This window comes from Heteronotia binoei, chromosome 20 (assembly GCF_032191835.1).
Source record: "Heteronotia binoei isolate CCM8104 ecotype False Entrance Well chromosome 20, APGP_CSIRO_Hbin_v1, whole genome shotgun sequence".
In the NCBI taxonomy this organism is placed as follows: Eukaryota; Metazoa; Chordata; class Lepidosauria; order Squamata; family Gekkonidae; genus Heteronotia; species Heteronotia binoei.
Genome location: NC_083242.1, coordinates 23,610,515 through 23,624,009, shown reverse-complemented (window position 1 = coordinate 23,624,009; position 13,495 = coordinate 23,610,515). Strand labels below are relative to the sequence as shown.

Genomic DNA, 13,495 nt, shown 5'->3' with positions numbered 1-13,495 from the left:
GTCAAGCTGGAAGTAGACATATTTCAGGCAGAGTACCACTTAGTTTTTGATTAATTGTATGAGCTGCATCATTGATTGCTGAAGGCTGCCCACATTTGTCTATGACTAAAGCAACAGTTTGGAAGGCAAAACTCTTTTTTGTCTTTAGCTTATGCAGGATTCCAAAAGAAGCATTCTTTCCTGTGTGAGGAAGGAGAAGAAAAGCCTCTTCCAAGAATACACTATGACCGTTTTCGCACACAGCTTACCACGCGGTCATGTTCCTGTTCTCTCTGCAGTGTCCGTCGGATTTCCCGCTATCTGCGCCGGAGTTACAGGAAGTGCCGTGGCTTTTGCGTAGCAAACGTAAACCACTAAAACCCAGTTTACGTTTGCTACGCAAAAGCCGCGGCACTTCCTGTAACTCCGGCGCGGATAGTGGGAAATCTGATGGACGCTGCGGAGAGAACAGGAACGTGACTGCGTGGTAAGCTGTGCGTGAAAACAGTATATATGTACATTGATAAAAGAACTTAATAGTGAAAATAACGGACACTTTCAAACATCATTTATTTACTTACTTTATATCCCGCCCTCCCCGCCAAAGGCAGGCTCAGGGCGGCTCACAGGTTAGGGTCACACAATCACATTAGTGTGACCAAACAAAATAACACAACAATAAAAGCAATTCCTAAAACATTTACATGTGCTAATATTACGGTTTCAGACAGTGATTAACTTCTAATGGTGGTTAGTTTTAAGTGGTCCCAGAATTGCCATAGTGTGATGAGGTGAACCGTTTGTAGTATTTTTATGGGCCAGTCCTATTGCTGCAGGTGTTACCATCATGAAAATGCATGGCGGAAGAGTGCCGTTTTGCAAGCCCTGCAGAACTGGGGGAGCTCTTGCAGGGCCCTGACCTCCAGCGACTCATTTCACCAGCTAGGGGCAGCAACAGAAAAGGCCCTGGCTCTCGTTTATTTGAGCCTCTCAATGCCAATAAAGGTCTACTACTACTATTTGAGCCTCAATTCTCTGATGCTGGGAACTGCCAGCAGGTTTTGAGACCCAGACCAAAGTGCTCGCTGGGGCATGTGCAGGGAAAGGCGGTCATAAGAACATAAGAGAAGCCATGTTGGATCAGGCTAATAGCCACTGATGGACCTCTGCTCCATATTTTTATCCAATCCCCTCTTAAAGCTGGCTATGCCTGTAGCCACCACCACCTCCTGTGGCAGTGAATTCCACAGGTTAATCCCTAAGGTATGCAGGACCCTCGCCATAGAAGCCTTTAAAGGTAATGACCAGCACCTTGAAGCGAATCCAGTACACTATCGGTAGCCAGTGCAACACTTCCAGCACAGGCTGAATGTGCTCCCATAAATGAATTCCCATTAGCAGCCTGGCTGCAGCATTCTGCACTAGCTGAAGTCGCCAGCTTTGGGACAAGGGCAGCCCACACGTAGAGGACAATATCGCCCTGCTGCCCAGTTAACTAGGAGATGTTTCTTAATGACTAAAAAGATTTCACACCAATTAATTGCTGAAACTTTGCAGGTCTCACTGGATCTAGGAGCTGAGGGTAGAACTCACTTTCAATCCAAAGCACATCTGCAGACATGTACATAGTGCAACCTGAGCTTATGTTTTGTACCATAGTTAGCGGCCTGGAACATTACACACCAAAACGTTATGAGGATATTGCTGTTGTGCCATGCTAGCACCCTTGTTTAAGGTGTCCATAAACTGATGAAGAAAGCTAAACAGTCTCTGCCTACCTGGGGGACTCCCTAGCTGTACAAGGAAGTCTGACTACTGAGAATAAAATGAAAGAGAACCTTAGTCGTCCTAAGCTCTGTACAGAAAAGTTTTTAAAAATCTTTCTACGGTCTCTGTTGTCATCAGCAATTTGATTATTCTTGTAGAGACAAGACTGTTTGCTGATTTGACTTGGCTATTCTGAAAATAAATACATTTTTGAAAAATCTAACGAATGCATCTGTTCTTCTAAAGACTGGCTGGTGTCCCACCTTTCTCTGTATTTCCATGTGCTTGGCCCTGAATCCTCTTAGCCAAACTCTTAACATGAAGTCCACCAAACCACAAAAATGGATTGAATTAGTGGGCTTTGTAAGTTACAACTTGGTGTCTTCTGCCTTGCCCGGCTTTGCCAGTGCTTGCCTCCTTCTGTCTACTGCGTGGAGGATCTTCTTTCTTGGACCCAGCTGCATCTGTATGCTCCGGAAGTCTTCATCAGAACACAGCACGAGCGTCTCTAAATCGATATTTTCTCTCATCAAGATAGGAAGGAATTCATTCAGGTCCAGCGATGCCAGAAAGACTTCAAGGGGGGTGGTCTCTGTGCTTCCGTCATCCCACCCAATTTCTTCTTCCATCCAAGGTTCCTCAGGATCGTTCCCCAGATCTGGGTCGTCAACAGCTTCAGCCCTTTTGAACTGAAACAGTTCGTCAGGTATTTGGAAACTGACCTCTTCTTTCTCAGGCAATGCAGTTATGCCTGAGGCCAAGTGGTTTTTAAAAACAATATTACCAAGACCAGGGCGATTAAAAATGGACTTTTGTTCATCTTCAGAAATATCACTTGTGCCTTGGTTTTCTAATTCTTCCTCTTCATTTTCACTGAACATACCCATCACAGTTGTTCGACTCGCCGGAATGTCCTTTGCTTGGTTTCTGTACTCTGTGTCCTGGTCACCTGGATCCTCCTCCTTTTTTGCCCTTCGCCTGAAGGTGTCCTTCAAATGTTTGGGTAGCGCCCCTAATGAACCAGAGGTAAAAAAATTTGACACGCGCATCCGGGTGGTTGTTCCTCTTGCAGCTTGTGTCCTGTTGTAATGCCTGGTCATTTCATATTCATGTTTCTCTTGGCGCCGTTCACATTCTTGGATCTGCTTCTCTGCGTCACGCTGGGCCTGGGCCTTCAGGCGGGAGGTTCTTTTGGGGTTCTTGATGTTCATCTCCATAGCAGCATTGTCAAGGATTCGGACACATTCGTAGTGGTTCCTGCTGGCAGCTGCATCCAGAGGAGAGCGCATGTTGTTATCCAGGGCAAAGATGTTGGCACCAAAGTTGATCAAGAAGGAAACACAAGGGATGTGGCCATTGGAGGCGGCATGGTGGAGAGGGGTGTTCCCCCAAATGTCACACTTGTCTGGATCCCCTCTGCGAAAACAATACAAAAGAGAGAGTCAGAAACTTAGAATGCACCTCCTCTGTAGGGCTGACATATAATGGATCCATGCTGTTTTTCCACCATGGAATGCAAGGCGGCATACACAGGGTCCCTCCCAAAGCCCTATCTGAAATCTTTTTAGGGGTCAGTAAGGATGCTGTAGCGTGACAGTTCAGACCCAATTTCATCTACATCATGATCTATGCATGCACCTGAATGAGATGGCAAAGTGAGGACTACAGGCAGTAGAACCATTAAATGCTTCTGAACATAACAACTCACTGTAAGTTAAAAAACAAACCAGAAACATCATGAAGGTAGATTCTGGCCTAGCCAGTTTTCTGCTGTGCTAGATTTCTAGCTGCAGCAATGTTGTGCAAAGCAGAGTCTGCAAGCGGTTCTCTGGGAAGAAGGGTTTTTCAGATAACTGTATCCCAAGTTGCAAAGAGCTTTAAAGGTCAAGACCAGTGACTTGAATTGTGCTTAAAACTATATCAGCAGTCAGTGCAACAGCTATAAAATCTGAGTCTCCCTGTGCTACCTAAAACATGGCTGCTGCCTTTTCACAAGCTGCAGTTTTTTAATTACCTTGAAAGCTAAAGTTCCCAAGAGGTGATGCTGGGAAGTGCTGTTAAGCCACAGTTACCTTATTGCAACCCCTGCAGGGTTTTCAAGGCAGAGGTAGTTTGTAGTGACCATGGACTTCCTCAGTGGTCTCACGTCCAAGTACTAACCACTGCTGGCCCTGCTTAGCTCCCAAGACCTGATGAAATCAGGCTAGCCTGAGCCACCCAGGTTAGGGCTCCCAAGAGGTATTTGTGCTAAGAGGTCCAACAAAACTTATTCTAGTGTGAGTCTTTAAGGTCCGTCTGCAGGCAGAAAGTCAGTACAGCCAAGCATTCCTCCTTGTGGTGCTATTTTTCTAGCTACGTGGAGCTTTTTTAGGGGAAGGAATATTCAGACCTGGAACCTGCCACTTGCAGTTCTAAAGGGGTACAGTTCATTCTATCCTCTCAGCATCCTGACAACTCATTCTCCTGGAGGTGTGAACTGGGGTCAGGTTTTATTCCTGTAGCGGCCCCGTGGCACAGAGTGGTGAAGCAGCAGTACTGCAGTACTGTAGTCTGAACTCTCGGCTCACGACCTGAGTTCGATTCTGGCAGAAGCTGGATTCCGGTAGCCGGCCCAAGGTTGACTCAGCCTTCCATCCTTCTGAGGTCAGTCAAATGAGTACCCAGCTTGCTGGGGGGGGGGGAGTGTAAAAGACTGGGGAAGGCAATGGCAAACCACCCCGTAAAAGTGTGCCATTTAAAATGTTGTGAAAGCAACGTCACCCCAGAGTTGAAAATGACTGGTGCTTGCACAGGGGACCTTTCCTTTCCTTTAGTCCTGTGCTTCACACAGTGCAAAGGCCATGTAGATGCCATGAAGACCTTGGATCAAGCAGGGACCTGTAGTTTTGGGTTAGGAAGGAAATTTCCAAGCAGGGCCTGATTTGAAGGGGATTACTGTGTGCAGGGAAAGTGTATTTGTAGTTGGCACATGTAAGTTTCCCCAACAAGCTAATCGGCTCAAAGGACGATTTCAGGTCAGGAAACTGGTGGAGTGGGGAAGATTTCAACCCCTTCATCCTGTATACCACATTCCCCAATAAAATGAGGCTCACATTCTTGGGAACTGAATTCTTGGTGCAGAAGTTCAGGACTATGTCTACATACCAGCCAACTGGACTTCATAATGTGTGAATTGGCCCATGCTTATATTACGAGACTTCCCCTCTGTTCTGACTAACCACAGCTGCTGTGGGGTGCTTCATCAAACCGTTAAAGCAATGGAACTGGGAGTGGCCATGGAAGGTAGATTCGAGTTCAGTGGCAGATTTTTGGGTGATAAGATTTGGAAAGTCAAAGCTCCCCTTTGTCGATATACGAGCAGCATGGTTTATCTGCCTACAAACAAGGTCCCATCCCTTCTCTCTTTCTCCCCTGTGGCAACCAAATTTGTGGGCGTTTCCTTCTCAATAAGGGCTGAGTGTGTTCACTTCAGTTGCTTCTAGACTTGTTGGCTGTATCCATGGCAGCCTCTTGTATGTTCATTAATAGGAAGAGACTACTGGCTCTATATACTTAAACTTAACTGCCCTTTTATTTAATTCTGACAGAATTAATCTCTCCCCCTGCCCCCACTTGCCAAGTCTCTTTGCTCTCAAACTGTTCCTTTGGGGGGGGGGGCGGCATTATTTTGGTCCTGAGAGTGGAAAAAATGCAAGTAAAGGTGTTGCTTCTTTTCAACAGAGTTCTGGAAGAAAAGTGATTCCTGTTGTTGTTGTTTTTTTCCTTTTTTAAAAACAGCTTTTGAAAAAATGTCATCTTTTTCTTTATAAAGTCTGGACACATTAAGGAAAAAGAAATTCAGATCAATCCTATGCATATTTCCTTGGGGAAAAGCCCCTCTGTGTTTCAACAGAATTGGAATTCAGCTTAATTTAATTTTGTGTTCTGTCTTCACCAAAGAGACTCGAGTTAAAATTCCTGAAGCTTGCTGAGTAACTTTAGGCTGGTTGCTGTCTCCCTGAATTGCTAATTTTCTATATGCAGATTATTTTTGTATACCCATCAAATCATCTATAGTAGTACAGCCCACACAGAGGTCTACTGCTTCTATGAAAGCTATTTGACAGTGAATAGGACTGGAACCTAATCTTTCCCTTGAAATGCTGCTACAGACAGGGATTATTTATGCAGAAAGTCAGGCAGAAGTAATAAAGCCTAGACAAGAAGCAAGCTACTTTAAAAGCTATGCTTTTTCTTCCTGAACAAATTAGAGATTCGGTGTAGCTGTGCTTCTTTTAATAACAGAGGAACAGACCTGTACGTTAGAAAAAGCAATCACACTGTCTAAAGGTCAACGTTATTGGCAGTGAAATACAGCAATAAAACTACAGGCCGTACTTAAAAGCCAGAAATGAAACATTTATTGATGCCTGCCATTTACGTCCCAATGCTTCTCACTTTCTAAATTCTTTCAACATTCTTCTTCTCGAATCCCCCTTCCCAGATATGAAGAATCCATTTCACCCACCGCTCATTTTTGGAAGAGCACGGATGGCGTGGCATTCAAAGCAAAACAGCGATGGCATTTCCATAATACTTTCAAGTGTTCAAAGCGCTTGTCACATAACACCTTGCCAGAATGGCTCTGGGAGGGTTTTCTGATTCTCTGTTAATGTGGATCCTGTTTCTAGGAGCTATTTCATGAACTGGGGCTGTACCCCAGTAGCCTACAGCAAAGTTTGCTTGGTACCTGCTGGGAGGCTGGGCTGTGCGGGCAGGCTACAGGGGGGGGGGGGCATGCTTTGCCGCCTAGCAGCGACAGGCTATGAACCAGTCCTGCAGAAGATGAGAAAGGAAATCCACCCCCCTTTTCTTCCCAAGGGAAACTCAAAGTAGCCAAAACACTGTTCTTTCCTCTTCCCTTTATTCTCACAATAACTCTGCAAAGCAGCTTAGGCTGAAAGAGAGGGTGACTAGTCAAAGTTCACCCAGCGAGCTTCCATGGCAGAGGGGTGGTTCAAACAGGGTCCCCCAGACTCTAATCTGAACCACTACGCTACATGATGCTGGGCGTGCACAGTCGGGGAGGGGGGGCAAATACACAAATGTAGATGTTAAGAGTCGCACATGAAACCACTTTCTACTGAATCAGACCCCCCGGCCCCCTTAGTCCATCAAAGTCAGTATTGTCTACTCAGAGTGGCAGTGGCTCTCTAAGGTCTCAGGTGAAGGTCTTTCCCATCACCTGCTGTCAGATCTTTTAACTGGAGATACCAGGGACTGAACCCCAAACCTTCTGCATGTCAAGCAGATGCTCTACCACTGGGCCGCAGTTTAAAGAGTTTAGAGTGTTCAACTGCCTGCATGCTTTATTTTTATGGAAAATGGACATCCCCCCAACCTCTCATCTGAAGATCTTAGGAAAGGAGATAAAACTCATTCCTACAACTGCATTGTCCCTCTGCCTACTGGGTGAGGATGTAATCGCCTAGAAAACAGGGATCCTTTTTCTCCATCTGCCTGAAATTCGGTAGGGAGGTTCCTCAGGATCCAGCCCCTCATGGTTTTGTCCCAACAGCACGGACATAGTAACAGTTATAAATAAAAATGTATTTCCCACTGAAATGCATAAATAAGGGGACCCAAATCAGCAAAAATCAAAACAGTAATGAAAATGAATAGAAAATATTAACGATCAAGCAAGGTAGAAAGAACCTGCTTAAAATTTATTATTTATATCCCAGTTTTCTCCCCAAAATGACTTTCTTCTCCATTTTATGCTCATATCCCCCAGACTCTAATCTGAACCACTACACTACATGATGCGGGGTGTGCACAGTCAGGGAGTGGGGGGCAAATACACAAATGTTGATGTTAAGAGTCTCACATGAGTACATGAAACCACTTTCTAATGAATCAGACCCCCCCTCCCCCCTTAGTCCATCAAAGCCAGTATTGCCTACTCAGAGTGGCAGTGGCTCCCAAGGTCTCAGGTGAAGGTCTTTCCCATCACCTGCTGTCAGAACTTTTAACTGGAGATACCTACCTCCTATGAGGTAGGTTAGGCTGAGAGCGTGCGACTGGCTGAAGTGAGTTACCATGGCAGAGTGGGGATTCCAGATCCTAGGCCAGCACTCTTCCAGATCCTAGTCCAGCACTCTAACCAGTCTGTCTATATGCATCCCTAGTACATATGGCTTTCTCTTCCAAAATATGGGAGACAACTGTGGAAATGTGGGGGTATGTGGAAATCAGATACATCATGACATTGGGTTATCTGCCAATTCATGCCATCTTTCCTAGGAGGAATATCCCTCCCTCCATTCAATCAGGGCTTTTCCTACAAAAACCCCCAGCAGGAACTCATTTGCATATTAGGCCACACCCCTGATGTCACCATTGTTTCACACAGGGTTTTTTTGTAGAAAAAGCCCAGCAGGAACTCATTTGCATATTAGGCCATACCTCCCCTCCCAGCACCAAGCCAGCCAGAACTGTGTTCCTGTGCATTCCTGCTAAAAAAAAGAGCCCTGCATTCAATTAATAATAGTCAACTGGACAAAAATCCAAAGCTTAAAGAAATGTGGAATTTCAGAAGGAAGGGGAAAACAGGCTCAAGGCCTAGTCTAGTCAACATAACAAATCTTTGCTTCTGTAAGTAGTGCTGTTTTACAAAGATCATCCTGCCAAACTCAAAACCAGTTCTATCTTTTAAAGGAAAGTTTGTTTTTCCCCAGAAATGAAGGTAAACTTCCAATTTCTCCAGTTCTGTTTGGGTTCACTCACCCTCTTCGGCAAATGACTTCCATCGCTTCCAGGTGTCCATGATAAGCAGTCAGCAAGGTGGGCGTCATGCCGTCCGTGTCAGAAGTGTTGAGATCTTTTCGGGTGGCTTCTTTCAGCAACTCCAGGTTGCCATCAGCAGCTGCCTGGTGATACCGGGTAGACATCTTTCAGCAGTCCCCTCGTGAACTCAACAACCACACGCTTCTGCAACATGCAGAGTCAATTAATTATTATAGAAAAGAGGCGCTGGCTGGAGCAGAAATGAGGAACCAAAGGTCACTGGCTGGCAGGAGCCTCCTTCAAGGAACATCCTACGCTCCACAAAGCAGCATTATTTTGTGTGCCACTGTCTCGGTTTAGAGTATCTGTGGCTCTCGTGTTGCATTGATAAGAGTAAGTCCAAAATGGACACTTGCCTCCACAACTTGACTAAAGAAAATAGGTAACTGTGAGGGGGGCTATGCTGGGGTGGGGTAATGAGTCAAAAATCATCCAGTGAGTTTAACAGCTGAGCAAGGCCTCTATCTGCCTCCTTGTCCTCAGGACAACCCTGTGAGGTAGGCCAGGCTGAGAAAGAGTGGCTGGTCAAAGATCACTCAGTTTCATGGCTGAGAAAGGCCTCTATCCTTCATCTCCTCGGGACAACACTGAGGTAGGCCCAGCCAGAGGTAGGATGATACCCATAACCAGTGTTTCCTCTAAGTTGAGTTAGTGTGAGCTAGCTCCCAGATTTTTAACCTCTAGCTCACACATTTTTGTCTTAGCTCAGGAAGGATGACCCCAGAGCACACTAATTCATGCAGTAGCTCACAACTTTAATGCCAGTAGCTCACAAAGTAGAATTTTTGCTCACAGGACTGCAGCTTAGAGGGAACATTGCCCAGAACCACCCAGATTCATGGCTGAACAAGGTCTCTTTTCTTTACCTTATCCTCACAACAACCCTAGCATGAGGAAGAGTGTCCAGTCCAAAACCACCTAGTGAGCATTATATGGCAAGGGCTTGAATCCAGGAATCCATACTACTATACTACCACACTGGTTCTCATAAAGATAATAGGCAAACTGTAGGTGCCTCTGATTTGCCTTGAGATGGGTGGGTTGTATCCTGTCCACTAGTTTAAATGCTTGGGTGAGCAGTAGCAGGAACGAATTGGACTGCCCATTTTAATTGAAGCGGCAACTGAGCCAATTGCAAGAAATGACAGGCCATAATGAGTTGTCCTTACAGGGTTGGTCAGGCCCTTTAGAAAAGATCAAACAAATTCACCCCAAATTCCCTCTCAAGAGCTTGTAAGGCCTTCTGTCTCAGCCCACCACAAAGAGATAGTTTGCTGCGCCAGAAACAAGTCACACTTCTGCCTTGAGTGAGAAGCTTTTCTTCTCCTGAAATGTTGAACAGAAAGCAGTGAACTGTTGAGCTTTGCAAATAGAGCTTTTCTTTTCTTTTTTAACTGAAAAGATGTTCTGAAACCAAAATCACTTCAAACTGAAAAGAGTAACCAGCACAATTGAGAACTGTGAGAAGGGCTTTAAGGGAAACAAATGGATGGCTGAAATGGGACTTCCATTCCTTGTTTGCTTATTATCGGAGGGCTGGGAAGCTGCAGATAGCTTACCTCAAAAGGACTCTTTTCTATAAAACTACACATTATTGATATTCCAGGGATACCAGAAACTCCTGAAAAGAAAGAGCAGACGACACCCCAACACAGAGCAGAGCTGCAAGCCAATTCATCTTTATGGGACTGGCTAGACAGGAGTCAGAAAAGACTGTGACCTGTCCGTGGTCTGCTCAAACATGACAGCCCTAAACAGTTACATGGCAATTTCATATTATGCTATTGGCTAACTACTAAGGCAACTAAGAAAGGACTGTTTTGTGACACCTTCACACTACAAAATTGATCATGCTTTTTAGGGGAGGGACGGTGGCTCAGTGGTAGAGCATCTGTTTGGTAAGCAGAAGGTCCCAGGTTCAAAGGGTCCAGGGAAGCAGGTGTGAAAAACCTCAGCTTGAGACCCTGGAGAGCTGCTGCCAGTCTGAGAAGACAATACTGACTCTGATGGACCCCTGAGGGTCTGATTCAATAGAAGGCAGCCTCATATGTTCATATGTTCTGCTTCATGATGCATAACACAGAGACATATACAAAACAAAGTTTGAGTCCAGTGGCACCTTTAAGACCCACACATTTTAATTCTGGGCATAAGCTTTTGTGTGCACGTGAAAGCTTATATCCAGAATTAAGCATTGTTGGTCTTAAAGGTGCCACTGGGCTCAGACTTGTTCTACTGCTTCAGACCAGCATAGCTACTCTCCATGAATCTATAGACACACACATAGATTTGGAGGAGGAAAATAATCTGTGAAAACTGGCATCAAAGAGATGAAAATAAAGAATCATTATTTGAATGCTGCAACAGAAACCGTTGGCTGAAAAAGAAAAGATTGACGATTGAATAAGTAGTTCCCATTTAGCATCTGAGGAGATCTGAAACCAGAGATGAGAGTTGAGAAACTGGGGTGGGGGGGTGGGTATGGACTGAGATTGAAGAAAACCAAGTAATGGAGTTACAGGTGGAAAGGGCTTTAAATGCTAAAGGACTATGCACAACAGGAAAAAGGTTTCAGATTTGTTAGAGACACTGAAAGCGGCCACCTGGGGCTGTGATTTCTGAACCATCCCACATGTGGCTAAAAACCTAAACTGATATAGCAACCGCATGTTCAAATATGCAGATTAGTCTTGCCAATCTTCAGGTGAAGCTTGGAGGATGCCAATATCCAGGTGGGTAAGGTTGCCAGCTTCCAGGTGGGGCCTGGAGATCTCCTGCTTTTGCAACTGATCTCCTGCTGGCAGAAATCAGCTCCCCTGGAGAAAATGATGCTTTGAAGGGTGGCCTCTATTGCATTTGTACCATGTTGAGGCCCCATCCCTCTCCCAGATCCACCCGCAAAGTCTCTGGATATTTTCCAGCACAGACCTGGCAACCCTAAGGTGGGGCCTGAAGATCTGCTTAATACAGCTTATCTCTGGACAACACAGATCTGACTGTCCCCTTGAAGAAAATGGCAGCTAAGTAGAGCAGCCTCTATGGCATTGCTCCCCCCCCACTCCAAACCCCATGCTCCACCGTCAAAATCTCCAGGTATTTTCTCCTGCAGTGCTGGCAACCCTAATTACAAGTGATTTCTAGCGGACACAAACCAGTTCTCCAGGAGAAAAAGGCAGCTTGGGGTGGGGTGGGGGGCTCTATGGCACTATGCTCCACTGAGTTCCCTCCTCTCCTGAAACTCCACTTTCCCCCATATGTCCAGAAATTTCCCAATCCAGGGTCACAGTCAGACACACCATTTAACCCAGGGGTGTCAAACATGCAGCCTGGGAGCCAAATAAGGCTCCCAGAGGGCTCCTATCAGGCCCCCAAGCAACTGGCTGTCATCTGCTTCCTTCTCCCTCTCTCTTGCTCCCTTCTGCATTACAGCTAGCTTTGCCAGGCTTGCTCAATAACTCAGGAGCTACAGAGCAAAACCTATATTTTCTCCATTGGCTAAGGCTCCTCCCTTAAGGAGGAAGGGGAGGAGGCAGAGTTTGCTTTGCCAGGTTCTCTCAATCACACAGCAGAGCTACTGAGCCAAGCCTCTCTTCCTTCTATTTGCTGAGGCTCCTCCCGCTTCTGGTCCCCCGGGGTTGCCAGAGCTTCCTTTGCCCAGTTCCCTGGATCCCATGAGAGAAGTACAAAGAAAGTACCTTTAAGACCAGTGAGTGCTAATGTTTTAAGCATGTTTGATTTTAAGTTTTTTTAAAAAAAATTCTTTAATTGTGCTTGCGTCCCTTATAAAGTTTATATCTCTGCTACCTAATCTTAAATAGGAACACACAAGGCCCGGCCCAACATGGCCCAGCCTGATAAGGTCTCATTTATGTCAGATGCGGCTCTTGCAACAAATGAGTTGGACACCCCTGATTTAACACATCCGTGAGGCGCTCTTTTTGTTTGTCCGTCCTTATTTGAAACCCAGTTGCCCAACCAGACATCCCAACAGTAACCCACATTGCCCTGTGCCTCTCCCATTATTACCCAATCAGATAGCCCAGTCAGGCACATTCTCTCTTTTTTAAAAAAAGCCTTGGTGCATGCACATGAACAATGTCAGTTTTGTGCCCATGCACTTCTAGGAGTGTGGACTAAACCATGATTGTGTTACTCACAAACCTCAACCTAAGAAAAAACTTGAAAAAAAGCATTTTTGAGACTCTGATATTCAGAGTATAGGGCGGGGTATAAATCCAGTATCTTCTTCCTCTTCATTTGCGGTCGCTCAGAACGCATCACTACTCGGAAGCAAGTCCCACCCTGAGTTCCACGGGGCTATACCCCCAAATGAATCGCACAAGGGCATATATTACATGGGCTAATTCAAGGCACTTCCGGATAAGTAAGTGAATTAAAAAAAAAATCACATGAAGGGTCTGTTTCCCCGGTTTGAAAGGAAGGAAGCCCCCCTCGGAGCGCAGTGGGACTTTCTTGCAAGAAAAAAGCGCCCAAGATCCAGCTGTAGCCCATCCACAACCGCGCAGCCCGCTCTTCTGCAGGCCCGCAACGCTCCCCCGGAACCTGCTCTTTTACTTGCCAGTAAAATCCTCTTGAGCTGTCAATGCTGCTGTTCCGAAGAACTGGATCTGGAAGGGGCAACAGAGCAAAGTCTGATGAGTCCAAAGGCACCTGTAAGCCCAACGCAGTTTGGTATAAGCTTTCGTGGGCACGCGCTGCCTGCCGGAATCTACAGAAGGGCGACAGACTGGTCAGCGTGCCCGACTCAGAAGCAAGTCTCACCGCGACCCACCGGCAGCGGCCGGGGCTGAACCACGGATAAGCGCACCACGGTCTCCTCCGTGGCTGGGGGTCGTGGTTAATAATAATTAATAATAACAGCCGCTCCTGGCCTCGCTGCAACTCACACACCGACCACTGCAGA

The 13,495-nt window shown here is 46.0% G+C and overlaps 1 protein-coding gene across 1 annotated transcript; it reads right to left on the bottom strand.

Moving 5' to 3' along the window:
- Window positions 1–533: 533 nt before the first annotated feature.
- On the bottom strand, window positions 534–8,677 carry ANKS4B (ankyrin repeat and sterile alpha motif domain containing 4B). Its single transcript, XM_060260749.1, has 2 exons — window positions 8,512–8,677; window positions 534–3,162 (listed from the first exon to the last, which is right to left on the bottom strand). The coding sequence occupies exons 1-2, from the start codon at window positions 8,673–8,675 to the stop codon at window positions 2,115–2,117; spliced, it is 1,212 nt and encodes a 403-aa protein (XP_060116732.1). The 5' UTR covers window positions 8,676–8,677; the 3' UTR covers window positions 534–2,114.
- Between the last annotated feature and the right edge of the window lie 4,818 nt (window positions 8,678–13,495).